Genomic DNA, 26,588 nt, shown 5'->3' on the forward strand with positions numbered 1-26,588 from the left:
CGATAGAAATTTGTTGGTTAAATGAAATCCGTTGTGTGGCGCTAAAGATGTCCGATCAATCTAAGGGTCGTACAGTGTAAAAAAATAGAAAAAATCCTTTCTATGGCAATATGACATTTTTAAGCCTGCTATTACTGATGATATTTGGTGCGGTTAGAAAATGACTAATAATTTATTATAACAGCTGCATTGGCTTAATAATGTTAGGTTGTAGGTAGGTAATTTAATATAATGTGGTTTAAAAATCTAAAAATCAAGGTTAACTAATTATGAATTGTAAATACAGAAATATGACACAGATAACCTTTTGTTAGTGATAGTACATTGAGGTCTCAGAAAAATGTTTGGCCATTGGCTAATAAGTTTAATTGTCTGCTGTTTTAAGTTGTTAATTCTCCTAATTGTAGTAGTTTAGTTAGTTTGGGTAGTTAGTCAATTAGTGGCACCATGTTCATTAATCAGATATTTGTCAGCTGTTGTTAGTTAAACAAGCACAAAAATAACACAAATTATTGCTATTCTAACTCTGGTTTATAGGGTTTTTCAATCTAACAAAGCTTTAATAAAGTTTAAAAAGTTGTTAGCTTGCTTTAAAAGTTTGTGCCCTTTATTTAACTTAGTTCTTTTGAAGCAAATTAAATAAAACCTAATAATTTTTTTCTTTTAAAAATGTTTTGTCTTGTAGTTTTGGATTACAAACATGTAGGTTATCGAAAAACAAATTTGGCCGAAAACAATTTTATTCGAAATTGTTCATGTTCTAGTAATGTTCACTAAAGTTCAGTGTTCAAATTAGTTTTTGCTGTGGGCCAAAATCTTTACCAAGATCGTAACAGCATAGGATTTTAATTGCACTAAAATTAAATCTACAAATTCAAATGGCTCACTCTAGGTAAATTTGCAAACTTTTTTAAATATTTTATTTTTATAATGGTTTTTTCAAGGCTTTTGTCTCTGTTAATTAAAAGTGTAAAAAATTAAAATGCTTGCTTTCTAGGTTAACAGTTTTTTTAAATCGACATTATTTCTTGTATATATACTGTTTTTTTCTTTGTTTTGATTATGTTTTTTAACAATAAACTTTTGTTTTTCAGTTATGGGAGAAGCAATGTATCATCGTCAGTTAACTCCGATCTTCGCCGAGAAATGTCGCTCCGACGACAACTCGAGGCTTCGAACAATGATGATGAAGAGCTTCCTTCATTTTCCGAACCTCGCAGAATCACGGTAAAAATAATATTTAAAAATTTCAAGTGTATGATGGTGATAATGTACTTTATTCAATATACCTGTATTTTTTAAAATCCAAGAAAAGAATCGCAAAGTTGACAAGCAAATTACATTTAAAATCGCAAAGTTGACAAGCAAATTACATTTAATTTAAATGTTAACTAATCAATTTATGAAATTAATTAAAAAAATGCTTAAAAATTGCTTAAATTAAAAGCATGCATGCAAGGCATATTATCCATTTTGAACAGGATATAAAATCCTGACAAACGGTACTAGTTTTCTATTTTTCACTGTAGCAGTGCATTAAGTGGTGTGTTGTTTGCTTTGTGGTAAAACGTGATGACTGAGGTACTTAGCCTTTTAACATTAAACCGTTTAGTTTAAATGAACTTAGAAAACATTGGCAATACTTCTGCAATTACAGTCTGCTTAATACAAGTGTCATAAACTTGTTTATTTTTGGGCTCCAAATCCTGTTGGACTTATTATATTGTTTGAATTGTGGCCACTTGTAGAATAGAACTAAAGCAAAGGTTTTTCTTTTTTAAAATAGAATTCTGTCTATCAAAATATCTGTGTAAATGTATTGTATACATAAGTCAGATTGATAGATTATTATTTATGTTTATGTTTGAAATTGTAGAGCTTCCCATCTTGTTTAAAAGTATTTTTTTTTCTGTGTAAACACCAAGGCATTGATTTTTAAATAACTCTCTAGTATTATTTGTTTTAAGTTGTTTTGTCGAATTAATTTCGAAAGATTATTAGCAAAAATCAATACAGATCTAGAAAATAGGTTTTAAATAGATTAATAAAATATAGATTTGCAGCTGATAAACAAAGTTTAATTCAAATGCTTAAATATATAATATTTCTATATGACGAATAACTTTATTAACTGAAGTTAGTAAACAAAATTTGTTTTATTTTTAAATTTAAAAATATAATTGTTTTGACTTATTTTGTTTATTTTTAATAGAAGTTGTGGTTTTCGTTATATATAATTCGAATTCTTCATGTCTTGAGAATTTAGAACGTATAAATATTTTATTAGCTCCTTCAGTTTTAAGTTAAATACAAATTTAGAATATTATATTTGTATCAGGTTTTTGATTTTAGTCTGGTTTTAATACATTTAAAGAAATAAGCATTAATAAATACATCCTAAATTATTAATCAGGTAGGCCCATCAAAAATGGTATATATTATAGGGGATTAAAATATTTGTTAATTGTTAATGTATCTGTAGATGGATTTACCGTTTATTTAGACTTTGAGTAAGCATTAAGATAATTCTACACAAAACAACCACTGGATTAGTATTAGTCTTATAATATTTAGAAATGGATTCTTTTTAAAATTTTAAACCAGTCACATTTTTAAAAATTTTCTTAATATGACATTTTGCATTTAAAAATGTATTTTTTCTTCTCCATCTGTCTGCCTTTAATTTGTAATTAACAAGACTAAACTGTTAGAAATCTTGCTGTGAAAATTTGTTTGAAGTTTAGTTTGATTAATTACTAACACTATATATTATAAAGGGTTGTATACTTGATTAATATCACACTTAGTTTTGTTAATTTTTCGCTGTAAGTTGTCGTTTTTGTGTTTAAATTTTGGCAGATTTAACTTTTAGCCCCTATTTAAGAACTAAGTAACATACAAATTTATTTTTTAGGTATTTTTACACTTTAATCAGCTTTGATTTAAAAGATACCGTTATGCAATTCACAGATAATATGTTGTAAGAATGTATCATACTGTATAGGTGTATTGTGATACTTTGTTATGACGTAATAATAGAGCTGTTTGTTGTTCGACGTGGTTACACGAGTAAACGGCGCCCTGATATCTGATTGTTGATAAGCTGATTTGCGGAAGTACAAAACAAATTTACTAATTCTAACAATTAAAACATTAAAATTGTTTTGTTTTTTTTTAAATATTTGTTTTAAAAACTTCAAGATATATTTAAGTTAAGATTTAGAAAAAATTACTAAAATGTAATCTTTGAATTTAAATTTAAACACAATCTAAAAAGTTTGTTTGTTAGATTTATTAATTAAAATAATGGGGAGTACACAAGTAGTTAGAAACCCGTTTAATATTAGTCATATATAGTGGCTATATAGCCTTATCTTACCAAAAAATCGGAAAAATATCATAATTTCTAAAAATTAATGATCTTATCACGATTTTAATACCAACGTAATTCATGTCATGCATATCTATAAACGTCAAAAGAGAAGACTTATAAAGTAAGCATGGCCAAAATTTGCACTTAAGTTTACCTCGGGGAAAGTTGATTCAATTTGATTGGAAAATTCCCCACAATTTTCATGATCGCAATTGGACGTTTCTCGCAATATAACACACGCGAAAAAAACACAACAAATGGATGACGTCACGGCCCGTAATATCACTGGTACCAATGAAAATTACAAAACGCCGAAGGCAAAATTTTTACTGCGGGTATATATAAATCAAACGAGTTTTCTTGTTATGTATAGAAACGTAATTTTAAATATTTTTCGACCTTGTTATTAAACAGGGGTCAGATTTTTTTTCTGTGAACCCATTTTTAGGTGGTATGTCATTGATAGGAATTCCAGCGTTCAAACATAATGTTAACTATTTTTTGCGTGTGCTGTTTATTCTTCCAAATTTGGCCTGTTTGCTCGCAAAACTCTGACGTCAGCACTACTTATGAGAATTTTCTCGGTTTGAGATACACGGTGAAGTCCTTCCCCCCTTTCACGTCCACTGTCACATATGTGCGCCGAAAAATGCGATAGTGTGACTGATGCCGGTTAAAGGGTTGTGTTTGTGCGTAACCGGTATATCAATAAAAAACGCAGTCCAGTCCACCACAAACCCTTCTGTTTACCACATTAATATTATACTGCGTTGTAATTGTTTAGATTTGCACAGTTAAGCGTCACTGCTGTGTCATAATTGTAACAACAACGTCATAATTGTAATTAAATACACACTTAATTTGAAATCGTGAAACGCAGGGTTTATTTTAATTTTTTCAAATGCCCTGCGTGATCTACAATTTGGGAATTTAAAATTTAAATTCATTATTCATAAGAGATGGAACTCTTGCCAATGCGACTCCGGTATTTCGCAGTGTAATTAAAAACCTTAAACGTCGAGGTAATGACGAGTTGCGACGATTAATTAGCACGGGCCAACAGCCAAAATTTGAACGCTCGGTTGGGTCACGTGACCTAGCAACTGGTACTATGCGGCCGGGCAGAAAACTTTCGCCGCTACTTGTGACCGAAACTGGTTACGAAAAACAGGTCACGTGACGGGTTTAAGTTACAACGGAGCGTGTTCATTGTTACATCACAAACCGAAAACGCGATTTGATTTTTATTGTTTTTTTTTCGTAGTGGTTATTTACGACCTACTCTGAGAGCTAGTCACTCTTTATCAATTGATTATAAATAACCAGGGGCATTTTTTTAATTTGTTGTAATATTGGTATACCGGTTTCGATAATTACTCTAACCTTTTAAAGTTTAATTAAAATGTAGTTATTATTTTTTTCAACATTTGGTGAAAATTTGTGTTTTTTTTTTTATTGAAAACCCCCTTTTTCATTAAATAAATTAGGTACAAATATGTAAACATTTTTAGTGTCTAGTCATTTAATAAGGCTAGCTGTTTATTGTTACAAGCAATCATTTTCACACATCGAGGATAAAAAAATACCAAACAAAAACATTAAATTCCACAAAATTTATAACTGTGTAGGCACTATAATAGTATTTTCATTGCCAGTTTTATGATTTTTACCGGCTAGCAATTACAGGTTTATTTTTGATGTCTAGAAATTCGTGTTCTTATTGATCTAGTATTTTTATGAAATGAAGCGACGTCTGGGCATCTCTTGTGCTGTTTGTTTAGCTTCAAACCACACGCGCTCTATTGTCTCCGCTACAGTTCACCGCGTTTTGGTTACGTCACGCCAAGTCTACGTGCCTACTGACAAAATTAACTCAAATGTGTAATACGTTATTTATACCCGATATGTATTTTATTATTCAATATACCTTATTTATGGGAGACGCCGGAAAAAGGGCGTTAAATTAGGTTTCAAATTCCAGGCTGGTTTTTCGCTATGTTGATTGTGTATTTCGCCATGAAAAAGGGGTTTTCAAGTCTAGGAACGTGAACTTTTGCCTTATTTATCCTTTCTCAGTATCGCAAGTTAATAGCGGTCGTGCCCATTTATGTTCGTTTATGTACTGCCGCCTCACCAATCTACTAAACGTTTGCGCAGCTTATTTTTTTAACGCTTTCCCGACTGACTTTTTTCACCTTATGTGTGGTCTAGCCCCCCTGTTATTTTTGCACGCCAATACAGGTTCGATAGAGTGGGCCTGCGCCTTACAGCTTTCATTTTTTTGATATTGCATAATAAGGAATACCGCAAGTCGTTTTAATTATTCATAATGCTGTTTCGGATTCTAATTTTAAGAATTTGATTGTGAGGAAATCGAGGCAGTAGAAAGTGAGCTATAGCTGTATAGGCTATTTAGAAACTTAGTTAAGTTTAAGAAGTAAGAAAACAATACATACTAATCAGGATGTGGTATAGAATTAGTAATACAAGATTGGGTTACTAAGATGACAGAAAGTTATTAAATTTTAACGAGATCGGATATTCTGGCTGCAGTTTTTATTTTTACTCCATTCATTAACGCTGTAGATAGATTGCGGAAAGTCTTTGAGAATTGAGTCATAAGTGGGTTCAGCCTTCCCTTCCCGTCAATACATTCACTTTTCTATGCTAAGGTGATCAGGTTAATACGATAAGGCGTCTGATGTCTCGTTTAAAGCAGAAAGTCGACCGCAGCTAAGCAAGGTTTCGCGTTTACAATAATTTGACAGACGAGGTTAGAACCCGATATGTACATATTTCACTATCGACTGTTTTTACGTGCCAATCAATCGGTGTTGTTTTGGTTGGATTTCATTTGAAGTTCGTGCGTTATCTAGACTTCGATAAAGTACCATTCCTTAGCAATGGCCTTGATGATGTGGTAATAACAACCGAATAAAACATTTTATCGATCATTGCTTTTCTGGGAATAAATTTGGCCTCAAATGTTTGCCTTTGCTTTGAACGAGCGCTTTAGGATCAATATACTCTACTAGACATGTGGGTTTTCGAAAACTAGACCGTGCAGTTTTTAACACCAGTTATTTTCAGATACTTCATTATGAATATACTGATTTTTAAACTTTGAACCATCATTGACATTTATTTATATTGCTACTCGAAACTTAGACGTTTTTAAAAGGTATTTTCTTAATATGACTTATGAGAATCGGGTTGTGAGCATTTTTGAACTATACAAACAAAAAGTAAAGCTGTTAAATTTTAGGTAACAATGTATATATTGGAGCCACTTATTTTAAGCAGGATAAGGAGAAGTAAGGCAGTTTGGTCTTTTTTGATCCTAACTACAGAAAAATGTTTGAAGTGTTAATAAATACAAGATTTACATTAAAACAGTTAACTTTTGTCGAGGGGCCTTTTACAAATATGAAATGTGCTTAATTACTGAATCTAGTTGCTAAATTTTTTGGGATTTGAAGTTTTAAGCTATTATTTAAAATCAATTATTTAAAACTTAACACATTTATACTTAGTTCTATTCAGAAGTTAAGTTAATAAAATTCGTTCATCTGTAGTTAGTTTATTGGTAAAAAAAACAAACAATGCGAAGATATCGATTATTTAACAACAATGATCTTTAAATAATTCGTCTGTTTGGTCAGAGAGAGCGGTCTGGCGAATCCTAAGCCACCGCATCCGCATGACGTCATCGCCCTGTCAGATGACGTCATGAAATATCAAAGATTATAAAGAGAAAAGAAAAAAAAAGTAATTTTTTGGGCGAAGTATTGTATTTGTTAATGTATTGTAAGTGTGTGCTGTATTAAGCCTAAAGAGTTTCGATACCTAGAAAAGATAATAATATGAGATTAGGATAAAATATATTTTAGGTCAATAAACAAAAAAATAGAAATATGTTCACTAGATAGAAGAATTTTTAGATAAAACGTGCGAGTCTATCGTGCCACCATTACCGGGCATTTGCATATAGTTGGTTTTGATTTTAAAGCTTAATTGATAATCACATCACGGTCTGTATATTGATTACCATATTAAGTAATAATAGACTTCATTAGGTTTCAATTTCCGTTGAGTTTGTAATATTTTTATACTAAAAATCGCTTGAAAATTAAGAATTTTGTAAATGTTTAAATTTGGTTAAAATTTTTATTTTGTATATAATATATTAAGAATTTTGATAAAAATGACGGTAAAAATAATATAAAAATCCAAAAAAAACATATTTAAACTGTTAATATTTAATATTGCTTAGGTTTTTATTCTTATTTTTATACCACATGGCTCTTTTTGCTAAAAATTACAACTTTTGCTAAAAATAATCTAAAAATTTTGTCGTTATATTTAAACGTGATAATATAAAAAAATTTGGTTATTTTCTGAGTCAATGGGCTAACCATTTTCCCACCTACTCAATTTAAAGGCCGTGATCTATATTTTATTTAATCTGGTAATAATTCATGTAACTTCAAATTATCATATGTATTTTGGCTTAAGAAAACTTAGATATGCACGAAAAAAAATCAAGTTCACGAAAAATTTCTAAAAATATCGGATCGTTATGATTCATATTTTTTGTCTGTTATATTTTTACATTAGCGATTTTTGGAAATTATTGATAATCACAGACTGTAAAATTTGCGCCTTTTTTAACTTACATATGTCAAGATATTTAGTAGAAATGTCATCTATATTTATAACAATATCATATATGTTAAGTTGGCATATATTAAAAAAAAATGTCGTTGAAAATTAACAAGGTTTTTGGTGTACGTAAAAACCCGAAACTTGCGATTGGGTATTTGGTCAAATAAATAACATTTTTTTCGTCAGCGAAAAGTCCAAGTTGGAAATTTTTATTCCCCCCAACACAAAATGGTGGTAAAACTTTTTTCGGTATTTTAACAAGCAGAAGAAACCACTTATTTAGTTTTATGGTAGTGCTAGTAAACATTACAACTTTGAGGTTTAATAAAGTGAAGGTTATATGGGTTTATTATCTTTTAAAAAAATGATATTTTTTAGCAAGAAAATAATTGACTTAAGTTTATAGAATTTAAGAAACAGTTCAAAAACTAAAAATAAAAATAGTTAATTTAAAATTTAATTTATTTTGGAGTTTGAAGCTCAGGCAGCTAAGGTCGTTTAGAAAAAAATCTTTCTGTCGGTTGTATTAAGTTAATCGGAAATCACGTGACCTTTAAAAAACAACTCCATGAAAGACAAAGCAATATATACAAGTGTATGCCTAATGGGTAACCACCTGTTATGAAATACCCTATATATTGTGTAGCTTGAATATTGTTTTAAGTTAATATAGGGAGATTTCTACATGGGCCGTTATATTTTCCATATGTTTGTGTATTGAAATTTCGTTTCGATTTATATTCTAGTTTGCGAATAAACAATAAACGAAAACCACTTCCCTAACGATCGCTCTTTACGATCGGAAAACTAAAACAATTAAGTAAATGTGCATATGGATAAATTGGTTTTATATTGGATTGGGATATTGCTAACTAAATATCACAATGATGTTTTTTTTCTATTTAAATAAAAATTAATCGATTTTTCAAAATTTAACAGTTTTTTAACTCTTCTTACATAACATGTTTATTTTATATTTTTTGTGTTATGTAAGAATTAGTTAATTTCATGTTCGAACGACTATCTTTATTTAAAATCAAAGCTCCAAAAATATAGGTAATGTCATTGAAAGGCCTGATATTATTCTACAGACAGATCTAATGGATTTTTTTTGATTTGTATGATTTAATCATGTTATGTCATATGTGAATGTATAAAGGTGTGGGGTTTATTCAATATAAGGTTATCCCGTTACAGTTAAGGCGTACGTAAAATTTTGTTTTGAGAGATAAATATAAAATAAAACTAAAAACTTTTAATACCATGTACAAAAATATATTTTTGTAAACATTTCTGAAAAAAAAAAAATTTAAAAGATAAATATTTTTTTATCAATATTATCTAAAAGCGTCTTTTTTCTTCGAAAACAATGTGTAATTTTTTTAGGTATTCTTGTATTAAACGAAAAGAAGGACAGTCTTATATAGTTGTGTATTAACAGGGGGTTTTTAGTAAGACTAGCCGAATAAATTCTAAATAAAGATAGTATATTTCAGTAAAAAAAGTGGCGTTATCAAGCATTTGCAGTTAACCCACTCCCAATTTGGCTACCACAGTAGGTTGTTCAAAACATATTGTTCAATGGGAAGCTTTTGCATATGCCTTAGCATCGGTTATTTTAAGCAAGACCTAGCGCAAACATTGTAAATATTGACTGAGAAAAACAAAAATATTTTAGAAACAAGATTTGGTGTGTTTTTATTATGATAGCAATCGAGTTTATGGTTTGTTTTTCTTTGAATTTAAATTGAGAATACATTTTTTAATAGATTTCTATTGCCTGGCAAAAAGAAAAGTTTAAGTTGTCAGATTGTCGTTTTAAGTTGGCATAATAATATAGAAAATGTCAACAATTTATTGGATTTGATTTATAGTCCTGCGTGACAATGCCTATTAGATTTAATATAACTAGGACAGTTATTGACACTTTTTGTCATTTATTGTAATTTATGAATAAAAAATCACCAATTAAAAATTGGAATTTTTAGCGTGTTTTAAATTGAATAATGTAAGTTATAAAGTTGTCGGTTTAAATTGGATTGGGTGAATATTATAATGTATCATCGCCATGGAAGCAATCATTTACATCGTGGATATACAAATCTACAAGCGAATTCGTACTATACCAGACCTAATGTAAGATTATGTATTTAAATCGGTATAATTTAAGTTTTAATTTAGCGAAATTATATATTTCAAGAGTTTTAATTACTTTTGTGAATTTAAATTGAATATCATTAAAATTATTTCTGTTAGCTTCTCATGTCTTGTAAACATGGTCTTCAATTTTTATTAAAGATTTATATTAAGGCTGTTTTGACTTTACAGTATTTACTTACCGGTTTTGAAATTAAAAAAGTTATGGCAATGTTATTACTTTCATTTTTTATAGCTTCACAAAAATTGAAGTTAAAATTTTTTCTTTATTGAAAAATTTAATTTAAATTGATTTTTATAACCTGTGGGTTTTGATTGTGGCTTGCTTTATGATATTCATGAAATTAAATGCATTTAAACCCGTTCTGTGGCTTTTTAAATACCAATATCGGGATGTCGACGGCCTAAAATACATCGCCAGTCGAAATAGATTGAAATAACAACATGTAGTTATGAAGGTATTCCATGTTTGTTGTTTTATCTTTGATCGTTATAAGATATAACCGAATATAACCGAAAGAGCGCCTAATAGCTCCGATGACGTCATTGCATTTAGGTTTATGTCAGTGCGGTTTAGACATGGACGCGATAATCTGCTGTTTTCACACAAACAAAGGGGGTGTGATGTAAACGCATGATCGCGTTCATTGTTTGTTGTGACGTCATAAAGGTAAACCACGCCGACCCGCCCCAAAATCTCACATACAGTACCCATTTGTTACCTTCAACTTTTTTTTAATTTTTTTTATAAGATGTTAAAATGCCGGCATTGCGTAACACTCTAGCCTTATTTAAGTTAATTCTTTACGCATTATCAAACGGAAATCACATATCCATGTCGGCTCGACCCTAATTTAAATTGCCTATACACATGGCATGCTCGATTTCGTGCCAATACTGTTATTACACCCTAAGGAAATCGTATTACCGTATCCCACCTAGACCGCACCTTACTTAATAATATGTCTCAGCCATTAGCTTTGGCACGACGTGGAATATATGTCACAATAACGTGTATTGAATGTAATACTAAGTAGCATATATTAATATGATTAATATTTATACAGAATTTATTATATATATACATGTTTTTTTGCAATCACTGATATTTTAAATATCTAAAATATTTAAAGTTTTGGATGGTAATGGTTTTGAAATGTAAGAAATGTGCATCATTTTTGTAATGTTGTTTTTTTTTCTTCTGTTTTAAAAATTGTTCAGCGGGTGCTTGAGATTTATTTATTGCTGTAAAAAGGGGTCGAATAATATTTTTGTTTTGCGCGTTAAGGAAGAATAAATTAGTGAATTGACCTAATTTCAAAAGGTAAAAAAACATTTTATGTTGTATATAAACTTACTAGTTAAAATATTAATTCCTCAGCAATTTTTTTAAAATTTTTTTCCAAAATTGTAAGAATAAAATTATACAACATAAAGTCAAAAATTACCACTAATCGCATTTAGCTATTACGTTTACACAGTTTATAAATAACCATACCAGATTGCTTTTCTATTTTTACGTAGGCAATATAACGCTTGAGGCACCACGTTAAGATAACACTCATAAACACAAAACTTTAATTGTTTTCTCGTTTAAGTTTTCTATTTTTGGTCAAATCCAATAACAAAGAAAAGATTAAATCATAAGACAAGGTTTATATAACAACATCCCTTCTAAATATGTATTACCACATACTAGTTTAATCATATTTATATTTAATTACCCCACTGTTAATTAGGCGTCTAATCCTTTATATATATGATTTGTTTTCAACCTTGTCTTTTGGTGAATTTAAATAAAAACTTGGTATATTTACACAGCCGGCTTTAACACGGGAAAATAATACCCAGACACGATTTGATTTTTTATAGTTCTAATATTTACTTATGTTTGACTAGCTGATAGTCTTAAAAATAACTCATTTTTTATCTCAAAATGTTTGTGATTTGCAATTGTTTGGTACATTGTTTTCCTGATAAGATGCTGACATTTTTATAAGTGATATAATCCTAATTTGGTTTAAAATTTTATTTTGGGAGTAAAAATGGCCTATTTTATTATTGGCTAGTTCAACTTATCTAAGGTTTTGGCAAAAAATGGCAATTTCCAAAATAATAAAGGCTGTAAATTGTTATTATGCGGTTTAAAATTCATTAATTATTCAATTTACAAATAATGGAAACAGTTTTTAAGGCCACTAATTCAGCATATAACCTTAAACTGTATATTACTGTTTTTAAGATAAGATGATAGGCCGGGTTTTGTGTTATTGATTTTCGTGCGCCAATATTGATGACATATTAGATAAGTCGGTGTCACTGACAAAAAATAGCAAAAAGAAACAATATTTTAATGTCACGTACTGTCTAAATATACAATTTCAGCCTAAGCACAAGACACGATGTCTTATGTAGGAATATTTGGGTAATAAAGAGTGTATTTAATTTCCACGGGCCACTGAATATCAATTGATAAAGCGACATGCGAGGTTTTTGCTTGTTTTGATACGAGTTATATGATTTCTATGGCATTGTCGGTGTTGGTTTTATATAAAATTGATGAAAAACAGGCTCGACTTGTCGAACCCGAATGTTTGCTCATAAAATGTTTGGCTTGTGTTTAAACAGTAACCTCATCAATTAAGTCCTTCACTGTAACGCCACTGCGATGCTGTTTAAATATTACACTTTATTGTCAACAAAAATGGCCGCCTTTTTTTGTTTATGTTTTTGTCGTTTTATTTTTCCGCCGTCTATGTTTTGTTTGGATTTTAAAATGTTGATAATAAATATCGCGCGCTTTGTTTTTTTGTATGCCGCGTTTTTCCTAGAAAAAACGTTGGTATTATAAAGTGTTTTCTTCATATTTCGATGTCAGTACAGCAGGGTTTCGCTTAAACCGCGAAGTATTATTGAATACCGGATACAAGCTGTACCGATGCTGTAAGTATAAGCAAAATACATAGAGGCCTTTTACAACAACGTCCTTGCGGCTTGTGTTGTCGATTTATTATAATCTGTTAATGCGGTAACGACCAAACCGCTGATCGCTTTAGCTCGACATCAGCGCAATTTGAGTTTCTAGCCTTACACTGTACTCGGCCTGTAAACGCTTGTAACGGTCGATTTGTTCGCGAATTTATCGAATTTGCACAGCGGTGCCTGTGGCCAAATACTTATTTATAGTGGTTGTCGCCAAGTCGCCTAAAGGTGCCAATGATTTGTATGATTAGGTTTGATTGTTGCGAGTTTAGGGCCCTTGAAATTTAACCTTTACAATAACTGGTAAACATTCCTTTTTTGTTAAATATGTATATAAATAAAATTAATTTAAAATGTTTTATTTACTCTTTGTTTTCCTTTCATCTAAGTATATAAGCCTATTATTAATTTTGATTATGGCTTTTAAACCTCAAGTGTTACAAAATATTGCAGAATTTTTATTCAATTTCTCAAAACTCGATTCTTGTAAACTTTCAGCAAAACATGCTAATATCTTGTTATTAAGTAGTTGGACATCTGTTCCAAGGTATGGTAACAGAGGTTAGGTTTACCTAAAAGGAATGTAAACACCTGATATTACAAGCTTTCCAACTTTTCAGTACTTAAATGTTCAAATTAATTCCATATTCTTATGAACTGTATTTTAGCCAGTTTTTGACAGGTTTAAATAATTTGCGTTTAATGACACAAAATGTATAAAAATAAACATGATGAAAGTTTACTGTCTTGATAAAAAGTTGTGACAAATATTAGCTTTTAGATATTTCACCAATTTCTGTATATATAACAAAAAATTAATAATCATATCTGAATTTATGAATTTTATTATCTTAGGTCGAACGCCAGGATTCAATAACCACTTCAATCAAAAATGTGCTTGGAGATATCCACATGGTATCAAGGAATATCGAGCACCAGCCAAATATTTGGCTAGGAACTTCACGGGCTAGCAGTTCTAACAATAAGTCGGCTGAGACCAAAACCCAACGAGAAGGTAAACGAGATTTGTGTAATGAACTAAATCACTATCAGCTTGGTTCACTTCTGCAGTTATGTTAGCAATAGTTTTTACGAACGTTTTTAAGAATGTGTGCTGTTTATCAGACAATTAAATAGCTTTGATTAAACTAGATGTAAAAATAAGCTGTTTTTAATTGATACTGATTTACTTGATAAATGAGCCTATGAGTTCTTAGATATATAGTTTGCTATTAATGCTATATGCAATTTTAAGTGGGACATTAGATTAGGTTTTAATGTAAAGATGATCTTTAATGTACTAAATTTTTAATGTAGGATCGAACAAATTAAGTCAGCAAAATAGACATTCAAAATCACAACATTCCAACCTACAACAGCATTCAAACTCTTCTATGTTTTCACCTAGAGACCCTGAACCTAACAGGTATTTTACCATTACAAGAATGATTTGATTAGGCTAAACTACTTTTAATATTTCAAAATTTAGTTAAATATTTAGGTCCATACTTATTGAAAACGTAATGTGTAATTTGTTTGCTTTTATATATAATTAAACTGCTTGACGTAAATCCTTTATTTGTTTAATTAAAATAGCTTATTAGGCCATTAAGGTATTGTTTTATTATGACTTTAGACAATAGGTTTTAAAATATCACGTCATTTAAAAACTGGATTCAAGTATTAACTTTGCACGTATGTTAATTGTATTACTGATACATGTATTTTGTATTTTTTATACTTAATATGTACATCATAAAGGGACTATATTAGGCATATTTATTTTCATTTCACCTAAATATTAACAGTGTTTAAAAATTTTTGTAATCGGATCTATTAGGAAGTATGTAAGAAAACCAAAATATTTAGGTACTGGCAAATAGCTATGGCATATTTTTTTTTGATTTTATTGTATGTGTACATTTTAAATTTATTATCAAATGGAACATTACTTACACTGTCATATAGATTTCAAAATTTTTTTTCACAAATTTTTATTTTCATCTTTTATTCAAAAGAGTTGAAAGTCCAAATGTGAACTCAAACGAAGTAAAACGCCTTAACAACAAGTATCATAACTCAGCTCAACATTATAACAACTCTTATTCTTCTAATCAGCATCATAAACCTGTAGAAAGAGGTGGGGCCATGTGTGTTAATGATGATTAAGTTACTAATCAGTGTTTTAAACTATAAACATATGTAGAACTGTGCATTTATTAATTGTATTGTATTCTCCTATTGTTTAAAAGGCTATTTAGTATTGTTTGATAAACTGTAATAATATTTTTGTATAGTTAATTGATTTTATTTTTTACTTATCTTGTTTACAAAAGTTTTAACTTATTGTTTACCGATTTTTTTGCGGAATTTTTTTTAATAAATAAAGTTTGTTTATATAGAGAATGATGTGTCCAATTTCGAGTATCACAATTCATCAAATTTGCAAAATGAAGATGATAAAGTAAGAATTGCTCTGTTTCGTGTGGATATACTTTTATTTAATATAATAATATTACATCTTCAATAGACTATAAAACATTTGTAAAAACATTATTTTCCAATACCAAAAGTTAAATAATAAGCCTGTTAGCATATTAATTGCTTTTTAACATCTGTTTAGATTTACTTGTATAATATAAACAAGAACAAAACAGGGTGTTTTTTGAAAATCTCATATAAAAATACAAGATTTATCTAATTAAGTCCAAATACTAACATTATTTATCTCATTAAAAATTAATTCTATCTCTAATGAGGACAATATATAATTCATCATATACTGAGTACTGTATATAGTTAAAAGCCTTGTTTGTTGCAGAGTGTAGCAACTAGAGATAGACTTCAGAGTGTTGATATGCCTAATGCAGTTGAACATATCTTTCAAGTAAGTTTTATTATTACTGTGTTGTTGACATTTTATATGAATAACTTTAATGTTTATTTGCATATAAGCTTTTTAATTGTGGGTTACTCTATTACACTACAAGATTTGCTTATAAAATTTAATTAAATATTTATGGTTAAAAAATAAGTGCTTGTAGGTTAATCTGATTATATTGGGAAATTAAAAATATCTATTCTAAAACTTAAAAAAAGTTAGTATATGCAATCTTAATTGGATTAAATTTTCTATAACGGCATATCTAAAACTTGCAGATTTCTAATTAATGTATACCCTTGGTTTTACTAATTAATGTATAGTCAAATGTAATGTAATTACTATACTTGTAATTTCAGCTGTTATTTTCCACCAATACAATTGTCATAGTTAGGTCAATCATCAACTGCTTAAATATTTACTAATAGGACTAAGGTTGTTTTTTGACCTAGTTTTTTAGGGACATGAATGATTATGCTTAACTATGCATGGTTATCAAATCAAAATTTGAGTTTTTTTGTCATGAATATTTAAAATAGGACAATCTACTAATTATAAGATTGATAACTTGATAATTTTAATTTCTGTGGTATTCAAAATTCGAAATAATTTTATTTTTTTTTTGTAAATTGTCACAACATTTTATAGTGTATTTTATATGGCTATATATTAAAGTATTAGTAAAGTAATAAATAGTGTTCAAATGTCATTTTAGTCAAATATGTCTGGGTTACTTCAGTTTAATGAGTTTTGAAATCATGAAATCCATAAAAATCATCCATAATAATATTTATTGATTTTACCAGGAAAGAATTTTAATACAGTAGGAAGTCAGTATATGTGTTTAATATACTAGTCGTTTGCTGTAATTAATTTATTACTATGCAACGCATGCTAAAGTATTTAAGCCCTGAAATTAGCAGGTCTATAATAAATCAAAAAATACATATCCCTAAAAATAAATTTGTATAGCATTTAGTTCTTATGTAAACTAAAAATAAATGTATTTTTTATTTTTGTAATTTTTTGTTACTTTTTTTTAGGAAATGCAATTATTGGACCGATTGACCGACATTCAGACCCCGAATGTAGTCGGAAAAGAATTTAATTTTCACCACAAGAATAATGAGGTAGCGATTTTAACTTTACACCACAAAATGCATAAATATTGGTTAAATTATGTAACATTTAATTGAAATTGTTTTCAAATTACTATGCTGCTTTATATATTTAAATTTTAATTGCTTTAAAAATTGGGGTATTTAAAACATTTTATTGATTATGTTAAATTAGTCTTAAATTCAAGTGTTATACTAGTAATTAAAAACTACTTTATCATATAACATCTTTGATATAAAACCTAACCTTAGCGAGCCAGTTTAAATTTTCATAGATAATTGGCACGTAGCACAGAAATGTTTATGTGTTTATCAAACTTAATCCATTTTTATACGCTCTTGACATTTTTTCCGCCTTTTTACAGAATTATAAAGTTCAAGAGCAAGAGAGTAATACTCAAGGTAAGTTCACAGTCAAGTAATTGCACGTCTCATATCTTTGTTTATTCTTTCTAAGCTTTCAATATATAAATTCTCCTAACCTTTGTTTACACTTTTCATCTAACTACAGTAAGAGAAAAAGTGCTTTTTTAATCGCATAACTCTTCGAAGATGTCGCTTAAAATAGCAAGTTTTATTTTTTTGGATTTGATTTTTATTTAAACTTTTTGTGTATTTTTTTAGCGTTGAAGGATAATTTGGAAGAACAACCAATGAGGTAGGAGTTTTTACAATATTAAAAATATATTTTATTTTAACAAAATTAAAAATATTTTATAATTATTTAATTAAAAATTTTTTTTTGTGTTTTTAATTTTTTTAACCAAAAAATTTTTTATAAAAAAAAAAAAATATCTCCCTCTAGTGAGAGTGACAGTAGTGAAGATGAGTCTGAGGAGGAGAGCGAGGAAAGTGAGGTGGAGAAGGAAGAGAAAGAGGAGAAGGAGGAAGAGACGAACAAGTGGAGTTTGGACATCCTCATGAAAGATTATCAGAATGATCACAACGTTACTCCTCCAGCTGGAGGTGGAAGCAAGAAAACAAAAAATCCAAAGGATGAGGATTCCAGAAACGAACAAAGGTGAATGTCCAAAAAAAAATTTTAAAAAAATTAAAAAAAATTTTTAATTGTAAAAAAATATTTTTTAGTTCCCAATCGACCAAAAGACTTCACACTCGAGGTCGCCAAAGTGAAAAACTTCAGCAAAATAAACGAACTAATTCTCCTAACCTGTTTCAAGATAAAATCAAAAAAGGTTGCAAACATTTTAGATTTTAAATATAAAAACCACCAAAATTGAAAATGAAGAAAAAATTAAACAAAAGTTGGTGTCACAAAAAATTTAAAAAAACTTTTAATATTTAATTCCAGCAAAAAAGTTTAAAAAGCAACTAAATGTATTTTTTGAGAAATGAAAAAAATAAAAGTCAATTTTTAAAATTTTAGAAAAAGAGGAAAAAAGAGAAAGTATTGAGAGATCTCGATCGAACTCAAGGCCACGTCATGGCTCCTCAAATAAATCAAGTTCTCCAAAACCAATCTCAAGTCGACACCAGTCAAACATAAACCCCAAAAAATCAAAGGACAGTCCACTAGTAAGAAACAACGAACAACATTTAGAGAAGCGACAAAAACACAACTCAAGCCCGGGTCTAGAAAAAATGCACTCAAAACTGAAAGAAAACACAAAATCGAATTTTCATCCCCCAAAGACTGATAATTTGGTGGAAAATCGATTTTCAGCAAGTGCCAACAACAACAGCAATAATCCCTCAAACTTAGAACCTCCTTGTACGGTAAAAACAATTTCCAAGAAAAATCCCTCGACTAGGCATCATGTCGGAAGAAAAGATCCGGCGAATATGAAATACAGAATTGCGGAGAAGCAAACTAAAATAAAACCAACGTCTCCAATGTCATCCGACTCAGAGTCGGATTCTCCGGACAAGAATAGCTCCGGGAGTTCCTCGGAATCAGAGGAAGAAGTGGAAGTTAGGACGTCTCCCCCTAGACTTGAAAATCGAGTTAACGTTTCCCGCGAACGATCAAGTTCAACTTCTTCCGCAAAAACTAAACATCGGAAACCTGTAGAGAAAAGTCGAACTCCTGAAATTACTCAAATAAAGACAAATGATCGTAGATCAGCACCTGGCATCCTGAATCAAATAAAATTTGATCAAAACAAATCAGAATCTTCCCATCACAAAAAGCATCGCAACCAAGACAACAGTGATGATGTTAATGTTAAAACCCACGAGCCAAAACTAAAACCCAGACCAAATGTCGAGAGCAATGCAATGGAGGTCGACCATGTAAAAAAACACAAATCGACAACAATTACCGACTCAAAACCTAAAAAAACATCCCACCGAAAATCAAATAAACCGTCACACAAAACAAGTATCCCGGAAACCCCAAATTTTCCCTCCTTGTGGGTTCATTTGCAAACTGTTTCGCAAAACACTGTTACAGATAGTACATACCAAAAGCAATTGTCCCCTTTATCTTACAGCCAAACCAGCAGGGTGGATTTTCCTATGAAAAATGTTGCCAAATTAGAGAATATTAAGTCACCAAAGTCAACTGGCAGTGAGACAGAGCAGCCAAAAATCAGAACTGCTAACATACAGGTAGTTTAACACTAATGCATTTTTTTAAACATGGTTACTTCAAGCATCTAACTTAAGTTAAGAGTAAATTAACAACTTTTATATTAAAACAAAAATTAATCCAAATTAAAACTAAAAATTTATCATAATGTGTGTTAAAATGTGTAGAAATCTTTTATTTGTATTCCTTTTTTTTAATAAACTTAAAAATATTTGATTTAATTTTGTTAGATGGCTGATGCAGTTAGTTCTAGTGATATACCAACAAGTCAGATGTTGCCAAAGCGAAAGCAGACCAACCAAACTTCTTCCAATCCCAAATCAAAAAGAATTAAACGCGAGACACCTTCTCCTACCTTACATGAGGTAAAGTCTTTAAGTAAAATTTGTGTAATGGGCCTTTAAATACCATAGGTATATGCTTATTTTATTCTTTTATGAATTTAAAATAAGTTTTATAATCGAAAATTCAGTTAAATTTTAACTAAGATAGGTATTAAATGTCTGGTAGTGTAGTATACTAGTCATTGTATCAGATTACTTGCCAAAAGGTGTTTTAATCGCACTAATGCCACACTTTTTTGCCCTTAAGCCCAGTGTTTACAGATAAGCTTTAACATGTCACAAAAGCACACCCTTTTTTTAATAAAATCTGATACAGAAAAAAATAAAAAATGTGTTTTAAAAATTTGTAAAAAATGTAAAAAAAATTGTAAAAAATGTGTTTTAAAAATTTGGATTTCAATTTTTGTTTACAGCAACTAAATCATTCCAATCAAAATAATGAAAATTTAAATCAATCTCGCGATGACAACAACCAATGGAAAGACAGAAGATCATTGTAAGTAGATCTTCATGCTATATCAAACAATTTAAAAATCAATTAAAATTTTTGCCCTTATCGGTATATCATGTTCTTAAACCTGTTTTTGATGTTTATTTTTACAATAATATTATATCAACTTAATCCTATTTCAAACATTAGAATAGGTTAAAACTTTAAGATTTGACTGTGTATATATAATAACAACACACCTTATTTTAACAAGAATTAGATACCTATATTCAAGGAATTAGGTTTGGTAAGATTAATTATAAAGTTAAGATCGTTTAATATTGTTTATTGTAATCTACAGACCAACGAATAATAATTTATACAACAACCAGCAGTATTTACATCCGAATTCGAACCAACAATCGCGCCAAAATAATGTAAGTTAAACTAAAAAATTGATAAAGTTACTAAATGATCAGAATCAAGTTATGAATGTGAAATTTTATGAACATGGAAATTGAAAATTTTTGATTTAATTTTTAGGAAAATAATCGAAATTCTTTACCTTCAACTTCAATAGTGTCTGAACCTGACTCTAGTTGGCCAGAAAAAGAAAAGTAAAAATTTTATAATTGTTTTATTTATTTATAAATACAGTATTATGGTGTATAAAGATATTTAAATAGTATTAAAATTTGTACAATTACACTGAATTCAAATTTCTAAATATTTAAACTTAGTACTAAAAATTAAAATTAAAGATGGTTATAATTTAATTTTAGAAAAAAAACAAAAAAATTTTTAACACTTATATTTTTCCAGACTACTTAAATCTGACCAGTATATGCGTGAAGGTAAACGATTAAAACATGAAGGGGACGGTTATACTGATGCTAGAACTGGTAGAACCAGACCTGGTGAAGCTTTAAGTCGAGCGCTTGTCTATTTCGAGGCTGCTTTGTGTTTTGTTATGAATGGGTTTATGCTAGAGATGGAAAATGGAAATGGTATGAACAATTGTTACTTTGATAATTAAGGGGTTTTAATTAGTTAAAGTATATATAATAAGATACTAGGATTTGATATTAGAATCTGATTAAAAAAAGTACTATCAGAACATACCACTCAAAAATTGTAAAACTTTCAATTTATTGTAATTTTTACGACATTTTTATAAACATCCTCAGCTTTATCTAAAGGTCAAGTCACCAAAATGCACAAAAACAAAGTAATTGAGAATCAATTGGAATTTATTTATTTCCTTTTTTTAGATCGGAATGATAGCAGTTCATCTAGTAACGCAGGCGTAGGGAGTTCACCTACTAGCATGTACCATCAAACTATTTCATTAATGGATTATATCAGAAAAATGAGGCCCCATGACGATCAAGAGGGAACTGCTTTTAAACGATTGAACTTATCATGGTAAGATTTGTTAAATAATATTTTTAATCAACAAAGATATCGAAAAGTTTAAAAAAAACTCAATACCTAGAAATTGAAAATTATTTGTGAATAAATATTTTGAAAATAATAATATTTTATTACCATATAGGTTTTAAAATGACTCAAAAACTGGGTCACATTATGTTATAACATAAGTGTATATAATAAATTCAAAATCAATGTAAATACACCACTTAAGAAAGAATCAGTATTGATTAATTACTAAATTGTGCTAATCTGTGTAAAACCTATTAAGGGTTTATAGCCACTATAAATAAACATATTTCTTTTGTTAATATTCCTTAGGGCAATACAACTTCTATTATGTTACTTAACTATTATGTGTTATGTTTATTGACTTTGGGTTTATTTTTTTGATCTTGGATTTTTTTATTTTTAGTATTCGTTGTCAAGCCTTATTGTATTTGAGAGTGTACTTGTTAAAAAAAGATGCTGCTGCTAAATATTCTGAACTTATTAGTGAACAATTTAAGGTAGATATTTTAACTTTATTAATAAAACTTATTTTACGTATTAAAACATGTAAAAAATATTTTTTTTTAGCAATACGCCTCCAAATCGAATCGTACTCCTTCACCCTGGCACAATGTGAATGGTCAAAATGTTTCACCCATGTCCCCAGCTGTACCTTCCCCATATGGGTCGACTTTACCAGGGCCTTCCCCCATCGGAATACCAGGAAGTAATTACGAACCTGTTAGTAGTTCAACCCAACCGGTAAGTCATATTTAGTATTTTAAAAAAATTTGTTAAACCAAATGTTTGTGGTTCGATCACCATTGCCAGCATTTTACAGTACTTAAATAAATATATATATTTTGTTATTTAATGCTTTAGTATTATTTTTACCAAATATTTCATGCAAAATAGGTTGGCAAAATGACCTCACCGCCTTCCCAAAGTAATGTAGTGTTGCCACCTAAAATGTATGAAATATTTAAGCATTATCACACCATTATGAACAGTGTTATGTTATCGCATGAAAAATGGGACCAAGCTGAATTGTTATTACCAGAACATGCAGGTAAAAAAACAGCTTTTGTCTTATTGTTGTTATGATAATTTTTTATTTTTTTTGTATATATATTTATCCTCGATGTGGGAAAGTCGAATGCGTGACTTAAACATAGAATAACATCAGTTACTCCGACCCAGTATCGAGTTGCCTGTGGCAGTTTTGGATATTATAGAGACTTTAATTGCCTGGTAATTATTCTGCTGATTAAGTGCTGGCTCAGCAGGAGTTCATACTGTTTATAGCGCCTTACTCAAGGGCGCTACAGCATGATGGCAGTGGGGATTGAACCCACGACATCATGTGTGGTGTAGCAAGTGTTCTTACCACTACACCACGCTGTCGTTAATACAATTATCTTTGGTAAAAATAGAGGTTTATGTAGCTTATATTTGATTAGGCCTCACTATTGACCTTATGCAATGTAATGTTTATTTTAAAGTTACTTGGTTTCAAGGTTAAACAAATATTATTGTCTAACTTTAAACATTACAACATTTATTGGAATTTTTTTTTCCATTGCATCATATTGTATCACAAAGTCAATATAGCATTTAAAAAAACCACGTCTTATAATTCCACCTTACTTAAAACCCCCTAGTAAAAAACACTTGTGATTTTTTTAACAATGTCGTCATTTTTATTAAGCTTATTGACTTTATGCTTTGAAGCTTGATACACACAAACCTTTAATTAAATTTATTTTAAGTTAATTTTTAAGTAATCAGGTATTGAGAAATATTATCCGTAATTTGTTTTGTAATCTGTGGTAAATATTGGAGAAAATATTTTTTTCCTTCAAAATTTTTTTCTTCAAATTTTTTTAAAATTTTTTTCTTTAAAAACTTTTTAAAAAAAAATTTTTTTTTTGCAGATTTTTTCCGAAACGTTGACACCTTGTGCGGTCACGTGATCACCCTACACAGCTCCCTCCGCGACATGGTGACGTACAACAAAGCAGTCCTACGTCAGCTCCGGGCAGACTACGTAACGTCGCCGCGCGAATGACGCTGAGTCACGTGACCCTTGCATCACGTGACCCCCTCCCGTCGGCTGCCAACTGAAAACACTGTGAACATCCGTTACCGCGCGGTTGATGACGTCAGAGCCTGTTATTGATGACGATTTTGCGATTGCCCCTACCGGACTTATTTGAACTATTTTTGCGCCCGAGAACTTTGAAGTTTTCGGGTTGATTTTTTTCTTCCACCAAACAGTCTGCTCTTCCCGTGCGATGTTTTTTCGAAAACCGGTTCCATTTTTTTATTCCAAAAATCAAAATTCTTTTGCATCAGTTTCAGCCTTTTTTTACAATTTTCTATAGTTGCATACGACTTTCACCATCAGATGTGTTCTACTTGTTTTTTTTTGCAATACCATGCGTACAAAAACGCTTTGCGATCGCCACATTTAGTCTATAAGGTGAAGGTGTCGGTTTGTGGCCGGGGTTGCATTTTTCTTTCTTTTTTCTCGCCAGCACACACGTACAATGCGAACTATCAACATATATTTGCGGAATTGCACTCGACAAGTGTTCAACAACCACATTTTACTCTCCCTTTTGCTCCGGTGTCTTCAAATCAATTTGTACTTCCCCCCTTTTACTCGTCGCACTCTCTCTCGGATTTCGGCGGCCAATAAAAATGCAGTGACGTCACGACAGTATTCAACCTATACGTTCTCTCCTATTCTTCCTCATAACACTAAAGCAAGCGAGATTTTCGACGTCGGTTAATCTACAACTATGCGAACTACTTTTACACCTTATTTGCAATAACACCCACTTTTTCTCTATTTATGTTACTTACTTGTATATTCAAGATATCTTTCTGTAGTGGAACTTCTGTAGAGGTATACTGGTTAAGGTGATGGGGTTTTATATTGGTCTGCACGATCATTTTTCAACAATATTATTGCACAAGAAGAGCAGTATCGTTTAAGTATTAAAGCAAAAAAAAGATTTATGTTATATTTGGAAATTCGAATGCTTCTTTGTTAAAGAAAAATCTATCCTGACAAGTTTTTTGTGTTTTTGTCCTGTTATGAAATGACTCATTTGACGTCATCAGCCTGGTTACTAAGTTTCTAGTTTTCTTCTTATTTACGCGGAATAAGCAGGTGGTGCTGTTATGTGTTCTTTGCTCTTGTGTTTTGCGTCGCTTTTTCCAAGACCGCACCTTCTTAAGTTGAAACGTCGCCACTCTTTTTTCGGTGCTTTTAAACTTACTTTAAATCTGGGCTCGGTATGAAAGACGATAATATGGTACTCACTCAGCTTGCCAACTCCTGATTTTCCTCCATTTGCGGATACTTTATGGACTCTCACTTGGATACATACAGCTTTACAGATGTAGCCACGTTATGTTTTTATTACCTAATTCGGATGGATTTTTTTGGTTTACAGAATGTGCTGGTTGTTTTTAGTCCAATTTTTTCTACAATGTATAATATAGGCTAATTCTGGAATTTTTAAATTGATTTTATGCGATCTTTTACTTCAAGTTTAAGAACAAGAAAAAAACGAATGGCTTCAATAACTCTTTCTTTTCACAATTTCTATCGAACATTTAGCTGTGTCTACAAAACATTTTACACAAATCGACCTGTTCTTTGTTGCAGTATTCCACAAAAAACTGATCTGTTCACTTGGTCTGTTGCACAACTTTACGGTCACGTGATCAAGTTTTGCCATGACATTTATTAGTGTTAGGATTAACATTGTTTAAAAGTACAAAAAATCGTTTTTTTTTCAGAACATAATTTATTGAATTTTGAATGTTTTTCGTTCCAACTCTTATAGTTATCGCATTTTTTCCTAATTTTATTTTGTTACGAATAAATAGATAAGATTTAAAGAAAGAGATACATATTGTTTTATTAAGTTATTGCTACATTGTTATTGGTTACTTAAGTGTTTTTTTAAAGATATTTACGTTTGTTTCAGATACCCTTATTCTTATATTTGCATTTTTTTCACTGACGAATTTTCGTTCGAAACATACAACGTTATTTTTTTATTCCTTATTTTGCAAAAATCTTGGCAAGGTTTGTTTCGAAATCTGCCTTTCGTTAATTGTTCTGCCTTATTTTTATTTATTATTATTCTTATTATGTCAATTCAGCTTACGTTGTCGTGGCAACGGGATATTAATGAAAAGTTTTCGGTTTCTTGCATCGTCATATGAAAATAAACATTTTGTCTTAAGATCACTATAGCAAATAAAATCTATGACAAGAAATGGGTTTGGTCTTTTTATATGTTCAAGCTATTTTTTTTGTATATATCTTTATCCTCGATGTGGGAAAGTCGAATGCGCGACTTAAACATGTAAAATCAGTTACTCCGACCCAGTCTCGAGTTGCCTGTGGCAGTTTGGGATATTATAGATTATAATTTTCCAATAATTTTGCTGCTGATTAAGTGCTGGTTCAGCAGGAGCGACTTACTCAAGGGCGCTACAGCATGAGATCAGTGGGGATTGAACCAACGACCTCATGTGTGGTGTAGCAAGTGTTCTTACCACTACACCACGCTGCCGGTCAGAGGCATTGAAATAGTTCTTTTTTTAACTTAAGTTGATTACTTACATATATAAATACATTTT

The 26,588-nt window shown here is 30.1% G+C and overlaps 1 protein-coding gene across 2 annotated transcripts; it reads left to right on the plus strand.

The window, feature by feature from the left end:
• The first annotated feature begins 690 nt into the window (after positions 1 to 690).
• Positions 691 to 26,216, plus strand: LOC145759626 (uncharacterized). Of its 2 annotated transcripts, XM_082573475.1 has the most exons (23): positions 691 to 892; positions 1,095 to 1,227; positions 14,033 to 14,192; positions 14,495 to 14,603; positions 15,196 to 15,317; positions 15,580 to 15,641; positions 15,999 to 16,064; positions 17,102 to 17,188; positions 17,542 to 17,578; positions 17,801 to 17,834; positions 17,982 to 18,197; positions 18,266 to 18,372; positions 18,564 to 19,747; positions 19,958 to 20,092; positions 20,485 to 20,567; positions 20,863 to 20,938; positions 21,045 to 21,118; positions 21,324 to 21,508; positions 21,773 to 21,926; positions 22,348 to 22,441; positions 22,512 to 22,685; positions 22,839 to 22,992; positions 23,858 to 26,216. In XM_082573475.1, the coding sequence occupies exons 1-23, from the start codon at positions 879 to 881 to the stop codon at positions 23,989 to 23,991; spliced, it is 3,594 nt and encodes a 1,197-aa protein (XP_082429601.1). In that variant the 5' UTR covers positions 691 to 878; the 3' UTR covers positions 23,992 to 26,216. The 2 variants fall into 2 exon arrangements, with proteins under 2 accessions (XP_082429601.1, XP_082429608.1); XM_082573482.1 differs by lacking the exons at positions 691 to 892; positions 1,095 to 1,227 and adding an exon at positions 10,031 to 10,174.
• The last annotated feature ends 372 nt before the right edge of the window (positions 26,217 to 26,588 follow it).

The sequence above is a fragment of the Corella eumyota genome, chromosome 1 (genome assembly GCF_963082875.1).
Source record: "Corella eumyota chromosome 1, kaCorEumy4.1, whole genome shotgun sequence".
In the NCBI taxonomy this organism is placed as follows: Eukaryota; Metazoa; Chordata; class Ascidiacea; order Phlebobranchia; family Corellidae; genus Corella; species Corella eumyota.

Coding starts and splice junctions, on each gene's coding strand:
- LOC145759626 (XM_082573475.1), top strand. Junction 17,579..17,800: donor GCAAGAGAGTAATACTCAAG/GTAAGTTCACAG, acceptor GTATTTTTTTAG/CGTTGAAGGATAATTTGGAA. Junction 19,748..19,957: donor TCAGAACTGCTAACATACAG/GTAGTTTAACAC, acceptor TAATTTTGTTAG/ATGGCTGATGCAGTTAGTTC.